The sequence below is a fragment of the Lepisosteus oculatus genome, chromosome 16 (assembly GCF_040954835.1).
Source record: "Lepisosteus oculatus isolate fLepOcu1 chromosome 16, fLepOcu1.hap2, whole genome shotgun sequence".
In the NCBI taxonomy this organism is placed as follows: Eukaryota; Metazoa; Chordata; class Actinopteri; order Semionotiformes; family Lepisosteidae; genus Lepisosteus; species Lepisosteus oculatus.
The window spans coordinates 8,541,504-8,556,031 of record NC_090711.1 but is presented as its reverse complement, the minus strand read 5'-3'; the positions used below and the strand labels follow the sequence as shown (position 1 = coordinate 8,556,031).

The following is a 14,528-nucleotide window of genomic DNA, read 5'->3' as shown; positions in this document are numbered from 1 at the left end:
TTAACAGTTCTTGATCCTTATTTGTTGGTCCCTTTCTTAGATGTGGTCTACCACGGTTTAACCACGTTTTCTGCTGTTTGAGTTGTATCATGGAAAATACCAGTGTTAGTCTTCATCTTCTATTGTCTTCCTATAGCTACTGTACTGTATATTGAGTAAGGGGCTGCATCTTGCAGTATTATCACAATGTGATCCACCACAACACCAACCATTTTTAAGAATCTTATATATATATAACATCAGCTGTCTTAATTAAATAACTACATTACTACGTGAAACCCATCAATTTAAAACAGTGAAAGTGAGAATACAGCCATTTTGAAACACTCTAGCAAATTAATGGACATTTTGGTCAGCAATTTAAAATTTGATTAAACCGGCAATTTTACATTTTTAAGCTATAAAACAAACCAAACACCTCAAAAAGGTGTAGGACTAAGGGGAATGGCAGTTAAGGGAATAAGTAAAAATAAACCTAATGGTTATGTGCGGAAAACATGTATATGAATGAATTAAATCTGGACCTTTTCTTCTTAACAATGAGTAGACTCCAATGTGCTTATTTATTTGTGCAACACTTAAACTTACTGAAGAGAGTTTTTACTTGCCATGTATAACAAAGTGATGTTAAGATGTTAAGAATAGGATCAGGTGTCAAAACAGTAAGAAAACATTTCAGAAAATTAATTCAGACCTTGGCTATGACGCCTTCCCACTGTGACTTTGGAAACCCTGGTCCCAACCTCCCCCTTACACACACCCGAGGAAGGATCCACAGCAGAAGCATTGGGTATTTTAACCCTTTTATTTTCCATTTTCAATGCAGAATTATCCTCTGCTTTTACCTTTGCAGATCACTCACCGATACAGATCCCCCACTCCGGTGCAACTTGGATGCGCATTGACCACAAAGCAATAAAGAAGGTGAATGTTTATTTTTTATTTTTTCATAATAAACAGTAACAAAAAGAGAAAAAGTACTAACAGGCAATGCAGTACAGTATACTTGTAGATAAAACATTCATATTTGGTCAATGATCATACCAAAGCCCTCTCAACAAATGGATTACAATGACTTCTTTACATTATAAACAACATTTGAACAGAAGACAAACCTTTTAAGTTTTCAGAATCTAAATTAACTTTAGAACACACCATGTTGTGATATAGAGAACCCTACGATTGTCATGGAACAGTGTGAAATAATACAGCTGTCTGACAGCCAAACACAACAATGTGAAGGAGACTCTAAGCAGCATCAAAATGGGGATGAACTGTGCTGTTGTTTGTACTGGTAAAATTGCAGCACCCATACTTTTATTATTATATCTTTTTTAATAAATCAGTATATGGCATACTGTTGTTTTGCTACTTTGATATTTATAAATAACAAAAAAAATCTGTGCTGTACATTATTTTGCCATGAAATAAAAATAATAAGGCAAATGTGTTTGTGGAACCTTTAACATGTCTTTTGACTTCTAACACAATACAAAAGACTCAATTATATGAATAAATCTGGCACTACAACATCTCACTCTTTACAGAGCTGTCTGGTAGAATGGGCAAAGAGATACCCATGCAAAAGGCAATCTCATATCATCCTCACACCCATTTTCCAAAGAAAGTCCTTTGCTTAAAAAAAAAATCATATCAAGGCAACATTTCTGTAACCATAAACATTATACGCCTACACATGTAGATAAGCACTATGAGTCTAACGGATACTATACACACCAAAAAATGATTCTCTTCCACTTTCACCTTGGGGCAGTTACCCACTGCAAAACAGGATGAAAAACTCCAGGAATATCCCGTACGCTACGATTTGGACTACCATGAATGACGAGTCAGAAGGCTATAGGAAAAGCTCCCAGAAGTCATTATTTTCTGGCAGACAAGGACATCACATTCCATCATGCCAGATTCCGCACACCACAGCAGCTCAGGGCATTCCAATCCTGGCTGAGATTTCTCCAGTGCCATTCCCATCTGGGCTCTCGGTTATTTCATTTAACTCATCATTAAACTAGTACTGTGCTATTTAAGGATACAAAATGTAATTAAACCTGTTTGTTAGTTTAATGATTTGATTATTGACACTTAACACAAAGACCAGGACTTGGAACAATTTGTAATCCTAATATCCTATTATACCAGTGCTTTATGTACAGATGAAACACTTTCACTTGTATGGTCCTAATCAATATATCCTCAGTTCAGTTTTGTCCCAGGGGTCTTGTAGATTTCTCAGTCTAAATGATTATTTATCTGATGCGAGTAGTACAGTGTCACTAGTACAATAACCAGCAGGCTGTCTCAATTACATTACACATTTCTGCAACACTTTGTGTCTCCTATAGAGTTCAGGTTATTGTTTTGTAATTGTACAGATTAAAAAAAGAGGGTAAACAATAGTGTTATACAAAAACAGTGCTCAATGAATTGGCTCATTACAGCATTAAAAAACAGCAAATACATACATAAATATAAATACATACTAAAATAAATATCTCCCATCAACAATCCAAAATGTTTTATACAGTATGTTACCCTCAATTCATCAATTTCCAGAAATTCAAGGCAAATGAATTGTGACGGATTAAGCCGGTTATGTGTAAACATATCTTTGAAAATTAGTGATTTCAGGCGATTTCTAAAACTACCTGGACTGAGGCTCTCCAAAACCTGGTTTGGAGATCCCTGCTCTACTGTAATTGTCAACATTTTCAAGATGTAATAAATAAATTACATTCACAAAACTTGGAAAACAAGAAAAAAATCTAATCTCCCATTTCTAGTCCTTCATTTCTTTTCATGCAGAGAATTACTTCAGCGATAAACCTGTGCCGCAACTAAAAATATGAAAACCATGTTTAAAAGTATGCATCTCTATCATAACACAAACCAGTGAAACATTCATTTCTTCTAAGTGCCTGATTCTTTAGTGAATTGGTACAGAGTATACACATGCTTTTATGAGTGGGCCAAATATAGAGCTGAAGAAATGTAGATATACTGTAACTGTCAAATCCCACCATGCAGTGCAATCTAGTACCTTTGTCTGTTTGGGGAAGCACATACAACTTTAAAATGGAAGAAAGAAGTAATGGCAATAATATAAAACCCGAGGTGAGGTGGCTGCAGAACCCTAAATCACACCGTTCAGGGAGAGGTGATGCCTGACCTTTTGCCCATGAATGAGAAATGAGTTCTAGAGTATGACTTGTAACCTTGGCTGTAACAGTACACCATATCTACACAAATGCTAAAGTGACACTCAGTTTAACAAAACCTGATAAATAAAGAGATTCAAATAAGACGCACTTCCAGAAATTAAATATATATATAATACCACTGCTGTTCCTACCGACAACTAAAATGGGCCATTATCCCCTTCTTCTGCATCATACATAATCTGTATTTGAGACAGAGCATGTAGACAGTACTGAAAAAAATGGTTTGAGTTGTCTTTGAAATACGTCCTTTGATGTTGACAATAAGCCTTTTTGTCCAGACTTGCACAATGTTTCATTTACAATCTTAAAAACAAAATTAAAACAAATACACAATTGTTTTCACTTGACAGGTACTATGAGCAGCAACAATTCTTCTAAAAAAAAAAACTTTCCCAAACCCATACAGCTGCACTGAGTAAAACAACACACAAGAAACAGAGATTGAAAGGTCTCAGATCTGTTAGGTTACTATACACCAACAGATCATCACAAAATACAGAACAAAGGAAAATGTTTTCTTGTTGACTGCGTAGGAAATCTGCTGAAGAGCTTTTACCTTATTGCTGGTAGTTCCCATACTGGCCCTGTTACACAAAATAAAATATTTAAAATGATTACAGCAGTGCAAATGGTTCATGAATCCCAGAAGAATACTCCAAAAACAGAAACAGAAATCTACCAATCGTTAACAGTCTGCTGTCTGTTTCATTATAGTAAACTGGTCTCAATCATAGTGTACAGAACTTTTTAGCATTCTATTAGTTCTGAATTCATTCTTGGGACTAAGTGGAAATTAAAAATAAATCTTTCAGGTCTAATCCTATATTTATCGGTTTTAAGAAAGCACACAACATGCATTTGAAACACGAATGCGTCTCCTGTGAAGAGACAAGGCCAGAGTCACACACCTGCTCATATCCATAAGGTCGCTGTGTTTGTGCAGCAGGGCCAGACTGCGAGGGGCGATAGGAGCTGTACTGCTGCCCCTGCCCCTGCTGGTAGCTAGAGTACTGGGTGGAGGCTCCTTGTGCCGGGCCTAAGAAAAGAAAATACTCTATAGCACAGAATAATCCATCCATCCATTTTCTAACCTCTTCTTCTAATTCAAGGTCAGAGGGGAGCAGGAGCCAATCCCAGCAAACAACGGGCACAAGCAGGGTACACTCCAGTCCATCCGCAGACACACACACACACACTAGGAGCAATTTTCCCAGAAGTCATATAACCAGTATGTTTTTGGACTGTGGGAGGAAAGCAGAGTACCCAGAGGAAATCCACGCACACTCTACATAGACAGCACCCCAGGTTCAGAATTGAACCCTGGGCCCCAGCTCTGCAAGGCACCAATGCTAACCACTGCGCCGCCATGCCACCCATTGAAGAATAATATTTGCTTGCATTTGCACAGCACTTTTAATCTCAAAGAAACACAAAGCACTTCAGATCCAGGAGGGGACCCATTTTATCTACCAGATGGTAGACGCACAGCAGCCATTAAACCTCACTACCCTCACCTGCACAGCAGACTGGGTTTAGAAATGTTATTGTACTTTGCCAATAGAATTAAGGGTCCACATATTTAAAGATGTCTCTAAATAGGCCTCTCATCCTAGTAGTGGCCCGGGGCCATCCTTGCTAATCTTCTGATATCAGATCTTAGAGGCTCCTCTATCAATCTCACACCTCTTAGCAATACTCAAAGAAATCAGATGAGAACTGCTGCTTCTCTGCCAGGGTCCCTCAATAAAACTGACCCTGTGTCTGTCTGATCGCCAATAAGCCTGCTATTAAACTACATTCTTTTCCACAGTCCTAACTTTCAGTTCCTCTTGTTCATCCTTGCAACAGTGTAGGTCTCCCTGGTAGCCTTGACTGTCTTTGCTTGGTTCACAGACTCTGTCAGTCAGTCCCACAGACCTCTATTCTTACCATAGCCCTGCTGCTGTCCAGCATAACTTTGTTGGGTAGGGTACTGCTGCTGGCTGAAAGGCTGCTGTTGGCTGGAACCCTGTTGGTAGGATGCTTGCTGCTGGCTGTATTGCGAGTTTCCTACAGGCACAGGCCAAGAAAAAGGGCACTTATTAATGTTCTTGAAACTACTTGGCAAATATTACTACCGCTCTGGAAAATGAAATGCATTCTGCAGGGGAAAAGCATGGATGCCAGCTGGCTCCAGCAAAAGACTTAATCATCTGGATGTGCCTTTGCAGGATTCAGTGGACTATTTAAGGGGGCAAAGGAACAAGGTTTATGCCATGCTGAAAAGAGAAGAAAAGAAACACGACATTTCGGCTGTGGAGCCTTCTTCGGGTTATTTAAGGGTGATCAACCTAAATACCCTCTACAAACACAGGGTTGTAAAGGAGGCTAAGATCATTATGAAGATTATGGCTCACCCCCTCCACTGTGAATTTACACTCCTCCCATCTAGAAGACACATTTGTGCTCCCAGGTTTAATGGTAACAGACTCAGAGAGTCTTTTGTCCCCTCTGTAATCACATTCTCAAATTCTTTGCTGATGATGTTTGTCTGTTCTCGTGTATTGTTGTGTTGGACTCTGCTATAAAACGAATTTCCACCAGTGAATAATAAAACTTGAACTGAATTGAAAGACTAAGATACTGTCCGAGGTTTCTTGTATAAAGTAAGGTGAGTGTACAGGGAAAAAAAGAAGAAAATAAAGAAAATATTTTGTACTTTTATATTAATCATATTTTTGGTATGGTAAAGTCACAGGTTGTTCAAACTATAAGGAAACCAGTGAAACCCAACACAGTTAAACCCAGAATACCTCCTTCATAGTAGTGCTGAGAGGACTCCTCAAAGCTTCTCTCATAGCTCTGCTCACTGTATGAAGACTGCTGGTAGGAGTATTCTCCATGGCCTGCAGAGACAACAATACCCAAGCACTCACTCCTCCATCCAACAAGGACAGAAGTAAATGAAATAACACATTGATCCTACAGATTTGTTTTTTTTTTACCAAGAAAAAACAGTTCTGAATTTTCTGCACACCACTGAATCAAAGCCACGCAATAGTGATATTGGTTGTGAATTCAATGCAGGAAATTGCTAGATGAAAGTCTATCATGAGGACTTAAAATCTAGAGAAGGATATAAGGCCTTGAATATAGAATAGGAATAGTTAAAAATAGAAAAATTAAAGTGCTATGACACGAATAGTGCTAACTGAAAGGGGTTTTGGAGATGAAGGAGAGAAGGTGTTATTACCATCGGGGTAATATTGCTGGTTAATGGGCTCGCTGGAGCTCTGACTGTGTCCATACTGCTCCCCGTAGAACTCCTCCTGTCCCATGTACTGCGGGGCTGATCCTGCAACAGACAGGTGACACTAGGAATGGTTAATCACTTGATTTGACCAAAATCGAGCTCTGGTGACTGGTGGAAGGGGTGTGAATGGGAAGGAACAAGCAGCCCAACTCCAGTACTGGCAAATGACAGATTGCTTGAGGGCACCTAGAGGAATGAGGAGTTTTTTGAAACTCATCACAAAAACAGTTGAATAATGACCATAATGCATGTTAGCATAGCAGGTGTGAAATTAACTCGTGTGATACTCTTTAGAGCTTTCAGTTAAGGGGATTGTAAATATAGAGAAACAGGCAAAAGTCTGAGGGTAGTATTAATTCTGTTTGTGTTATGTTTGCCCTTTGGCTCATATAACTTCAACAGAAGACACCCTGTAACCTTCTGTGATGTGAAGTACTTTTTTTTTTAAATCATTTTGTTTTTATAAAATGCACAGAAAAAATTAAAGCTATTTTATAAAAACATTATGAAAAAACACATTCACTAGACATTTTTTAAATACATGAGCAGTGAAAAAAATCCTGCTTTACTTAAGAAAAGGATGTGCAGAAAATTCATACACTGTACCATTTTGCCCTGAATTTCACAATGTTTACACAGCACTGATAAATAGAAAACCCTGTACAGTATATCTCAACAAAATCAGTTCCATAATTGGATCAGGCCCTAATCAAGATGGAATGAAGAAGTAGTCAAAATTGTTTTCCTGACCATCAGGAAGAAGACAACCCCACCTCTGTTCTTAAGAAGGACATGCTGGCGAGCTGCTACAAGGACAGTGATGGGCTGGAAGGAGGGATACAGGCAGGTACATGAGGTGCATGACAATCATGATTCTTCTATGTAACTGTGTGGAAGGGAGCCAGGTGTGGGCCTGACCTCCTCCTCAGGTTTTGCTAAAAAACTCCATAAGCTGACAACTTAAGAGTCTCGCCCCAACAGAAGGCAAATGTACAGTAAGCACTACACTGCGCAGGAGCTGTGGTAGTTCAGCAAGGGTGTCTAGCTCCTGACTGGGAGGTCCTGGGTTCAATGCCTGGTAGAGGCAAGAGATGTACTGTAGTTTGCTCCAATTCCTTCCAGACGGCTCCCAGGTCCACTCACCCTGCTTTCCAAATGAGTACTGGGTGTTAATCCTGCTGGTGGTAATGGGCCAGCCGGAGCGTGATGCTGACCACATCACCTCCACCTCCAGTGTCCCTTGCCCCCCATTCCCCATGAGCCTTTATGGCCTGAAAAGGGACTTACCTACAACATTGTCCAGCCCAACGATGCTGCTGTCATGGACAGACAGCTGGCCTCTCTACACCTACTACCAAACAACTTTTTCTTTCAATATAACGTCCGCTTGAGTCAGTCGAAAGACGTGTCCACAGACTGCTTGAATGCAAAATTAACCAAAACTCAAGTTGTGCCCAGAACATTAGCACTCCAGTATATAATACATACAAATCCTTACGTATTGAAATGATGTTTGAGTTACAGTCTCACCAACACCTCTGATCCATTCAGAGTGGGGAGCCCAGGCGACTGGCATGGGGGAGATTACACTCCAAATGGGCCGCCAATCCTTCGCAAGGCAGACGCAAACACTCACACCTAGGGCCAATTCTCCCAGAACCGAATTAGCCTACCAGTATGTCTTTAGAGTGTGGGAGAAAACCCACGCGAGCATGAGTAGAACACATAAACTCCACACAGACAGCACCCCCCAGTCCAGAGCTGAACCCAGGGCCCCAGTGCTGTGAGGCAGTAATGCTAACCTCTGCGCCACTGTGCCACCCAACAGCTCTAAACCCCTGTGAAAATGTCATGTTCAAAAGCAAAATATTGAAAATATACAATGGGCTAAAGTTCTCTATGAAGTCATAGAGAAATTAAAGCAATTCCAGTAATTATTGATTACATCCAAAATTTTCCATTCAAACAATTTGTACAAGCAAGATGTTCCTTCTCCTTAATCATGTACTATACAACATGTTAAGCATTATACTAAGCATTAAACACGGTTAAGCATACTGGACAGCACTGTATTTTTGCAGTACTATGCTTTAAACATACAGAGTCTGTGTGGGTGTATACTCCAAACATTATAAGATTTAAAACAGTACACAACACCCCAAATTAAAGCATTCATAAAAAAATGTGCAGAGCTACTGTAAGTTACAATAAAATAGTAATTTCCTGCGGTTTTTAAAAATCAAGGGACCTCTCCCCCAGCGTGTGAAATAATCAATGATCTACTACACATGCGAAATAGCTCATAAAGAGTAATACATGTCAATAGCAGAACAAGCGGCAAAAAGAAAGCTGTGCACAATACTTTTAGGGGCAGTTTAGGGTTAATTTCAGGCCTGTTCTGGGGAATACAGAACAATACAGAATAAATGTTTCCACTTACAGATATACTGTACCACAGATTTCTTTTACATGAATGGAACAAGCAGTGCTGTCATGCAGGGAGTGTGCTGTACCCACATCCATGTAAAACACGCTGGAGAACATTAGAGACTATTTTTAGATCAACACTGACAAAAGCCAGTCCATGATTTACAGAGACTAAGACCAGAAGTAACAGCAACAATAAATCTTAACTTGCTTCTTAAAGCTACACACGGATCACATAAAGGCTTACTGTGTTCAAAATACATGCACACTTTGTGATTTTGGACATGTAAAGTTTCACTGTTATAGTTAGCAGATTAAAAGCTACACCACAAACATACTCCTATATAGAAACGTATTGACCAGTTATTTGAAGTTTCACTGAAACAGATCCATTATAAACTTATCTTACACATCTTTTTTACCATTATGCTGCCAAATGAACACTGTTACTCCAATGCACCAGAATGTTTTGACTTTTTACACAAACATATTCAAACTGATCTTTTCTAAACCAACAAATACATAAAACACAAACCAAACCCGTCTGTGCATTCGAGAATTCGTTTTTTGATGTAAACTCCCTCCTCAAAGGCTAAGCAGTACACATTAACCACATACAATTCTTCCATTTAATTAATAAATAGAACAAACTGTCCAAAATCCATTCTATTTATTGTGTAAATAAGCATTTTGTACATGAAACAAAAACATGAAATGCTCTGTGGCCAACCATTTTCTTTTTTTTTGGCCTTCTTTTTTTCACTTAAAGCCCAGTAGAAGAGCCCTTAACTTACCTTGCTGTGAAGGTCGGTATGAACCCATGGGTCTCTGGGCCATCATACTGTTGCCTTGGTTACCCTGTCCCAACATTCCTATGGACTGCTGCCCCTGATAGTGCTGGCTACCGGCTTGTGCTGGGGAGTAATGGGATGTGGCAGCTTGTTGGTGCATCATTGTGACTGAAAACATGGTGGGGGAAATTTCAGTTTAAAGGGGAAAAAGAAAAGGCATTTGAACACTTAACAGTAAAAGTCTGTAGCCTTCTATCAGCATACAGACTATGCATTGCTGAACAATTATTAATTAACAGAGTGAATACACTTTGCATGGGTTCGTGTAACATAAGTGTAAATACATTACAGTGTATAATGTAGGTACAACTGGCTTTGCAACAGAGAACTAGAATTCAGAATGACAGCAGTGTGAATGAAGCTGATGAACCACGTCAGTATCATCGCGTAACAAAACAACTTAAAGGAGAAACAAGGTTCTTCTTAGGACTCATGGCTCCTGTCTAACCATTTAGAGAACCTTGTCCTCACCTTGGTTAGACTGCATGTTGAGGTTGCTTCGGGAAGCATAGCTGCCCATGGACTGACCCTGGCTTTGCATCTGCATGCCCTGTGAAGAGGACACCGAGTGGCTGTAGCCTGTGGCCGAACCGTGGCTGCTGACTGGCATGCTCATGGAAGTGGTGGGGAGAGACGTCTGTCCCGACTGTTGCATGGACACATGACTTGGGCCTGTGGCAAGACAGAAGGGCAGTCTTCAGAAGTCGTCCTTCAAAACACATTCATAGTCTGCAACCTAGACAAGCCCTCTCTTCTCTTAAATTAATCAAAATTAATTGTTTTTCAGAAGAATGGGTCCAAAAGGATGTCAATGGTTACAGGATCGTTTTCAGTCTTCAGACATGTCACATCCCAAAAAAAGAAGGCACTATATCTCAGGAACAAGATCTCAATGGCACAAACAAATGTGGTGGGTTTCATTGTGCTGTTCTTAGGGAGACCAGCTTCACGGAGCTAATGTGTTTCTAGATGCTCAGAACTAAGCTTTTACTTCACTTCTCTATCTCAAAAGCAAAGGAAAAGGCCACACCATTGCTCATCTGGCTCTGCATAAGAGAGGTGGGTGGCAGACCAGTTGCCATGCTGTCGTTCAGATTGCTCTGGGAGTGGAGCGACTGGCTTGACCCACTTTGGCTGATCCCTCCTGGGCCCATGTTCATGTTTTGGGTAGGCGGCTGTAAAAACACATTTATTGAGAAAAATCAGGCATTGCGCAAAATGAAAAAAATGGGCACCTATCTTTATGAAATCCTTAAAAGACGCTTTAGGGCACAAGCTCCTCCCAAATAGCTCGGTCGCAATCTAATAGATGCTGGAAGAAGTGACAACGCTTGTCTGACTGCAGCATTCTCATAGTTTATCAATGAGCAAGGGGATGTCAAAGGCTCTCAACATTGTTAAACAGACCTCAAGAGTGCGTAAGGCAACTCCAGATAACTTGCTTGTAAGGGGCAATGACAAATACAAGACAACAGCTGCACTACACTAGTAAAAAGGCCAGATTTTCAAATTGTTCAAATTTTAATGGATACAGGGTTCCAGAACAAATCCACACAGAAGGCAAGTGACTTACTGGTGCTATGCAGAAGAGATACAGTACTATGCAAAATCAGTTCACAGAAGAGCAACCAGGTACTGTACATCCTCAGCCTTAAAGGAGCCTCCAATACTGACAGAATAAAACAACTAAACATATCACTCACGAAATGAGAAAAAAATGCAAGGGAACCCAATTCAAGTATTCAAACTCCTAAATGGCAATGACAAAGTGAACCCAATGGGCTTCTTTGGAAACAGTACTGAAATTTGTACCAGAGGACACAAACGAAAACTATCCTGGATTGCATTTAAAACTGAAAACGGGAAGTACGTTTTACACAAAGAGTTGCGGGAGTATTGAACAAGCTACTCAGCCATGATGTCGAAGCTGATACTCTGCCTGGATAGAATCCTCAGAGCAATTAGCCACACGCAAAAGGCTACAGGAGCCGAAAAGGACTTCTCTCATTTGTAACCCCACATGACAAGAAGCTTTGGGTTTTCAGATAACAGCCAAGCAAGGCCAGCAGCAGGCCATAAAACACACTGAGCACTTACTGCAGGTAACAATGACTGCATGTTCTGATTGGAGTCCGCTATTGTTGCAAGATACACCAGGTTTCTGTGCAGTATTTGCTGGTATCTGTGAAAAGAAAGTTCAGTACATAAACTATCATATGAGAAACAACAACACAAAATATATTTGTCAACAAAGGTAGGAAATAAATGTGAATTAAAGCTCAAGCAGGCATTTTGCCTATGACAACACTTGAAACTGTCCTTTAACAATCACTGAAATATTCAGAGTTGACAAGAACATAAATCTATTTTATATATCCAAAAAATAATGTTTGTATAAATCTACAGTGCAGATGTAATTGATTTTTAAAAAGCGATGTTTATATGAATAAAGGGCAAACCTAGGAAAGGATTTAATATGCTTCAGGAAATAAATATTGGCTGGAAGGTTGCCGGTTCAAATCCCGCGGCTGGCAGAGGAATTCTACTCCGTTGGACCCCTGAGCAAGGCCCTTAACCCCAACTGCTCCAGGGGTGCTGTACGATGGCTGACCCTGCGCTCTGACCCCAAGCTTCTCTCCCTGTCTGTGTGTCTGTGTCTCATGGAGAGCAAACTGGGGTATGCAAGAAATTGTATATGGCTAATGAAGTGATCTTATCTTATTAAGTGCACACAGTTGTTTTTGCCAAGTTAAACATAATAAACTGTGCAGAACAGCATAAACAACAAGCAGTTTTATATAAATACTTCTCTGATGTTTAAACCAAACCAAGTTTAACCAAGTATAATTTACTTTGGTAAGTAAATCGAAGCAAATGTGATAAGAACACAACGGTTGTACAGTTTAATATTGTGATTTACATCTTTGTTCTGCAGACCAGACAACATACTTACTGAGTGCATTCTGCAGTTTTCCCTTTACTCTGATAGTCCATAATACACTGGATCAGGTGATGGTTTTCGTCTAGCATCTTTGGGAAAGAAAAAAAAACATTTACTGTATATTAAGATATATGAATTAAAAATTAGTATTAAAGGTATTGGGGGCAGCACTATAGGACGTACAGACTGCTGGAATAATGTTGTTCAAGTCTTGCTTGTGGAGAAATGAACAAACTTCTCTCACACACAAAACCCACATAATTGTACTGTCAAAAATCAGTCTTGCAGGACTGTGGAGTAGGAGCACAATGAATCTGGGTCAGTGGATTCTCCGAGGCTCCATGAGTTGGCAGCAGGAGATCATTCAGAACAGTGCACGAAGGCGAGAAACGGGGTTGCTTCATCTAAGCTACAGTACATAGCCTCCTTCATTCGCCATCACTCATTCAACGGAGAAAGACAGCAACGCAGCAGCGCGACTTGGCTCAAGTCTCCGCCGCTGGTCTGTAAATCAAACCGACGGAAGCCTCTCGCGTCGTAAACGCGATGTAAAAGAATCGCAATCTCACCTGTAAAACAGTCACAGTAGCTCTGAAACGGGAACAAAGCTCTGCATCCTCACAGGCTATTGAACAAATCTGTCTGGTCCCAAGACTCCCCTGCCATTATCAGTCAGCGCAGCAAACACAGTAGCAGGCTACCTGCTCGTCAACTGCATGCCAGGCACTTCATTTCACCATCTTGACAAACCGCTAGAGTTCCGTTCTTTATCGCGGATTGACTTAAGCATTCAGAATTTGGACTTTTTTTTAAAAAGACGAGCAGATTCATATTACACGAAAACAACATACAACGGTATCGTGCGCAGTCCCCAGAATATATCAATATACGTTGTATTCAAATCACCTATACGCAACACCTGGAAACAAAATTCATTTTAATTTAGCACCTGTTTCATTTTAAATGCACCGAATTACAACGCCTCCTAGACGTCTATTGTAGATCACATAATATAATGTTCAAGTAATATTTTACCACAAATTTTGTATTTTGAAATATGCAGGTTAGTTCTTTTAATTGTGGGGAAATTGCCTCCCCCATACAGATACACGCATTCTGCAGAAAAATAAACATTTAAAATAACAAATACAGCAAAACATTTGTAAAAATCCATCATAGTCCCCATTAATCCAATAAGGCCATACACCTCGCTTTGTTAAGCTTATACTAGTTGACCATCTTCACAGTCCCTGATATACACTACTTTCCCACCATTGAAACACATTTCTCAGTAGTCAGCCAGCATTCAAAACCATCGCAATGACATCAAAATATAAAAACGCTTTATTACCTTTTGTATAGTTTGCTGTGTCACCTCCCCTTTACTTCTGGGGCGAGCCGAAGCGAACGCAACAGACATTATTATTTTTTAATATATAAAAAACGCTTCTTTTTATTCTAATATTTTTATTATCTACCTCCTATTACAAGCTAAGGGTTCCCATGTCGTGAGATATACAGGGGGTGTTCGGCAAAACCTGGGCTATTCCAAAAGACACAAGAATCAAGGGGCAGTTCATTTTGAAAGGTGTCTTGAACGCAAAATATTGTTATAATCTTTAGTGCAGGTCTGAAACGTGGCTAAATCGGGATTCCTTCTGGCATGTTTCGGAGATTTCGCTCCAGTAAGTTGCGTAGACATACCTCTGTCAGTTTTTGGTACAACCCCATTCTGAGGGCTCCTGCTGGAGTGTGCCTGTTCTCCGATTCACAACGCC

General features: G+C 40.0%; 1 protein-coding gene across 3 annotated transcripts; it reads right to left on the bottom strand.

Annotated features, from left to right (window-relative positions):
- Nucleotides 1-920: 920 nt before the first annotated feature.
- Nucleotides 921-14,492, bottom strand: LOC102698978 (SS18L1 subunit of BAF chromatin remodeling complex). Of its 3 annotated transcripts, none has more exons than XM_006639508.3 (11): nucleotides 14,102-14,492; nucleotides 12,763-12,839; nucleotides 11,907-11,991; nucleotides 10,840-10,984; nucleotides 10,281-10,481; nucleotides 9,753-9,917; nucleotides 6,472-6,573; nucleotides 6,032-6,124; nucleotides 5,169-5,288; nucleotides 4,148-4,275; nucleotides 921-3,823 (listed from the first exon to the last, which is right to left on the bottom strand). In XM_006639508.3, exons 1-11 carry the CDS (start codon nucleotides 14,168-14,170, stop codon nucleotides 3,797-3,799), a joined length of 1,212 nt encoding a protein of 403 aa, XP_006639571.1. In that variant the 5' UTR covers nucleotides 14,171-14,492; the 3' UTR covers nucleotides 921-3,796. The 3 variants fall into 3 exon arrangements, with proteins under 3 accessions (XP_006639571.1, XP_015220406.1, XP_015220407.1); XM_015364920.2 differs by lacking the exon at nucleotides 14,102-14,492 and adding an exon at nucleotides 13,320-13,648; XM_015364921.2 differs by lacking the exon at nucleotides 6,472-6,573 and having other exon boundaries at nucleotides 14,102-14,491.
- Between the last annotated feature and the right edge of the window lie 36 nt (nucleotides 14,493-14,528).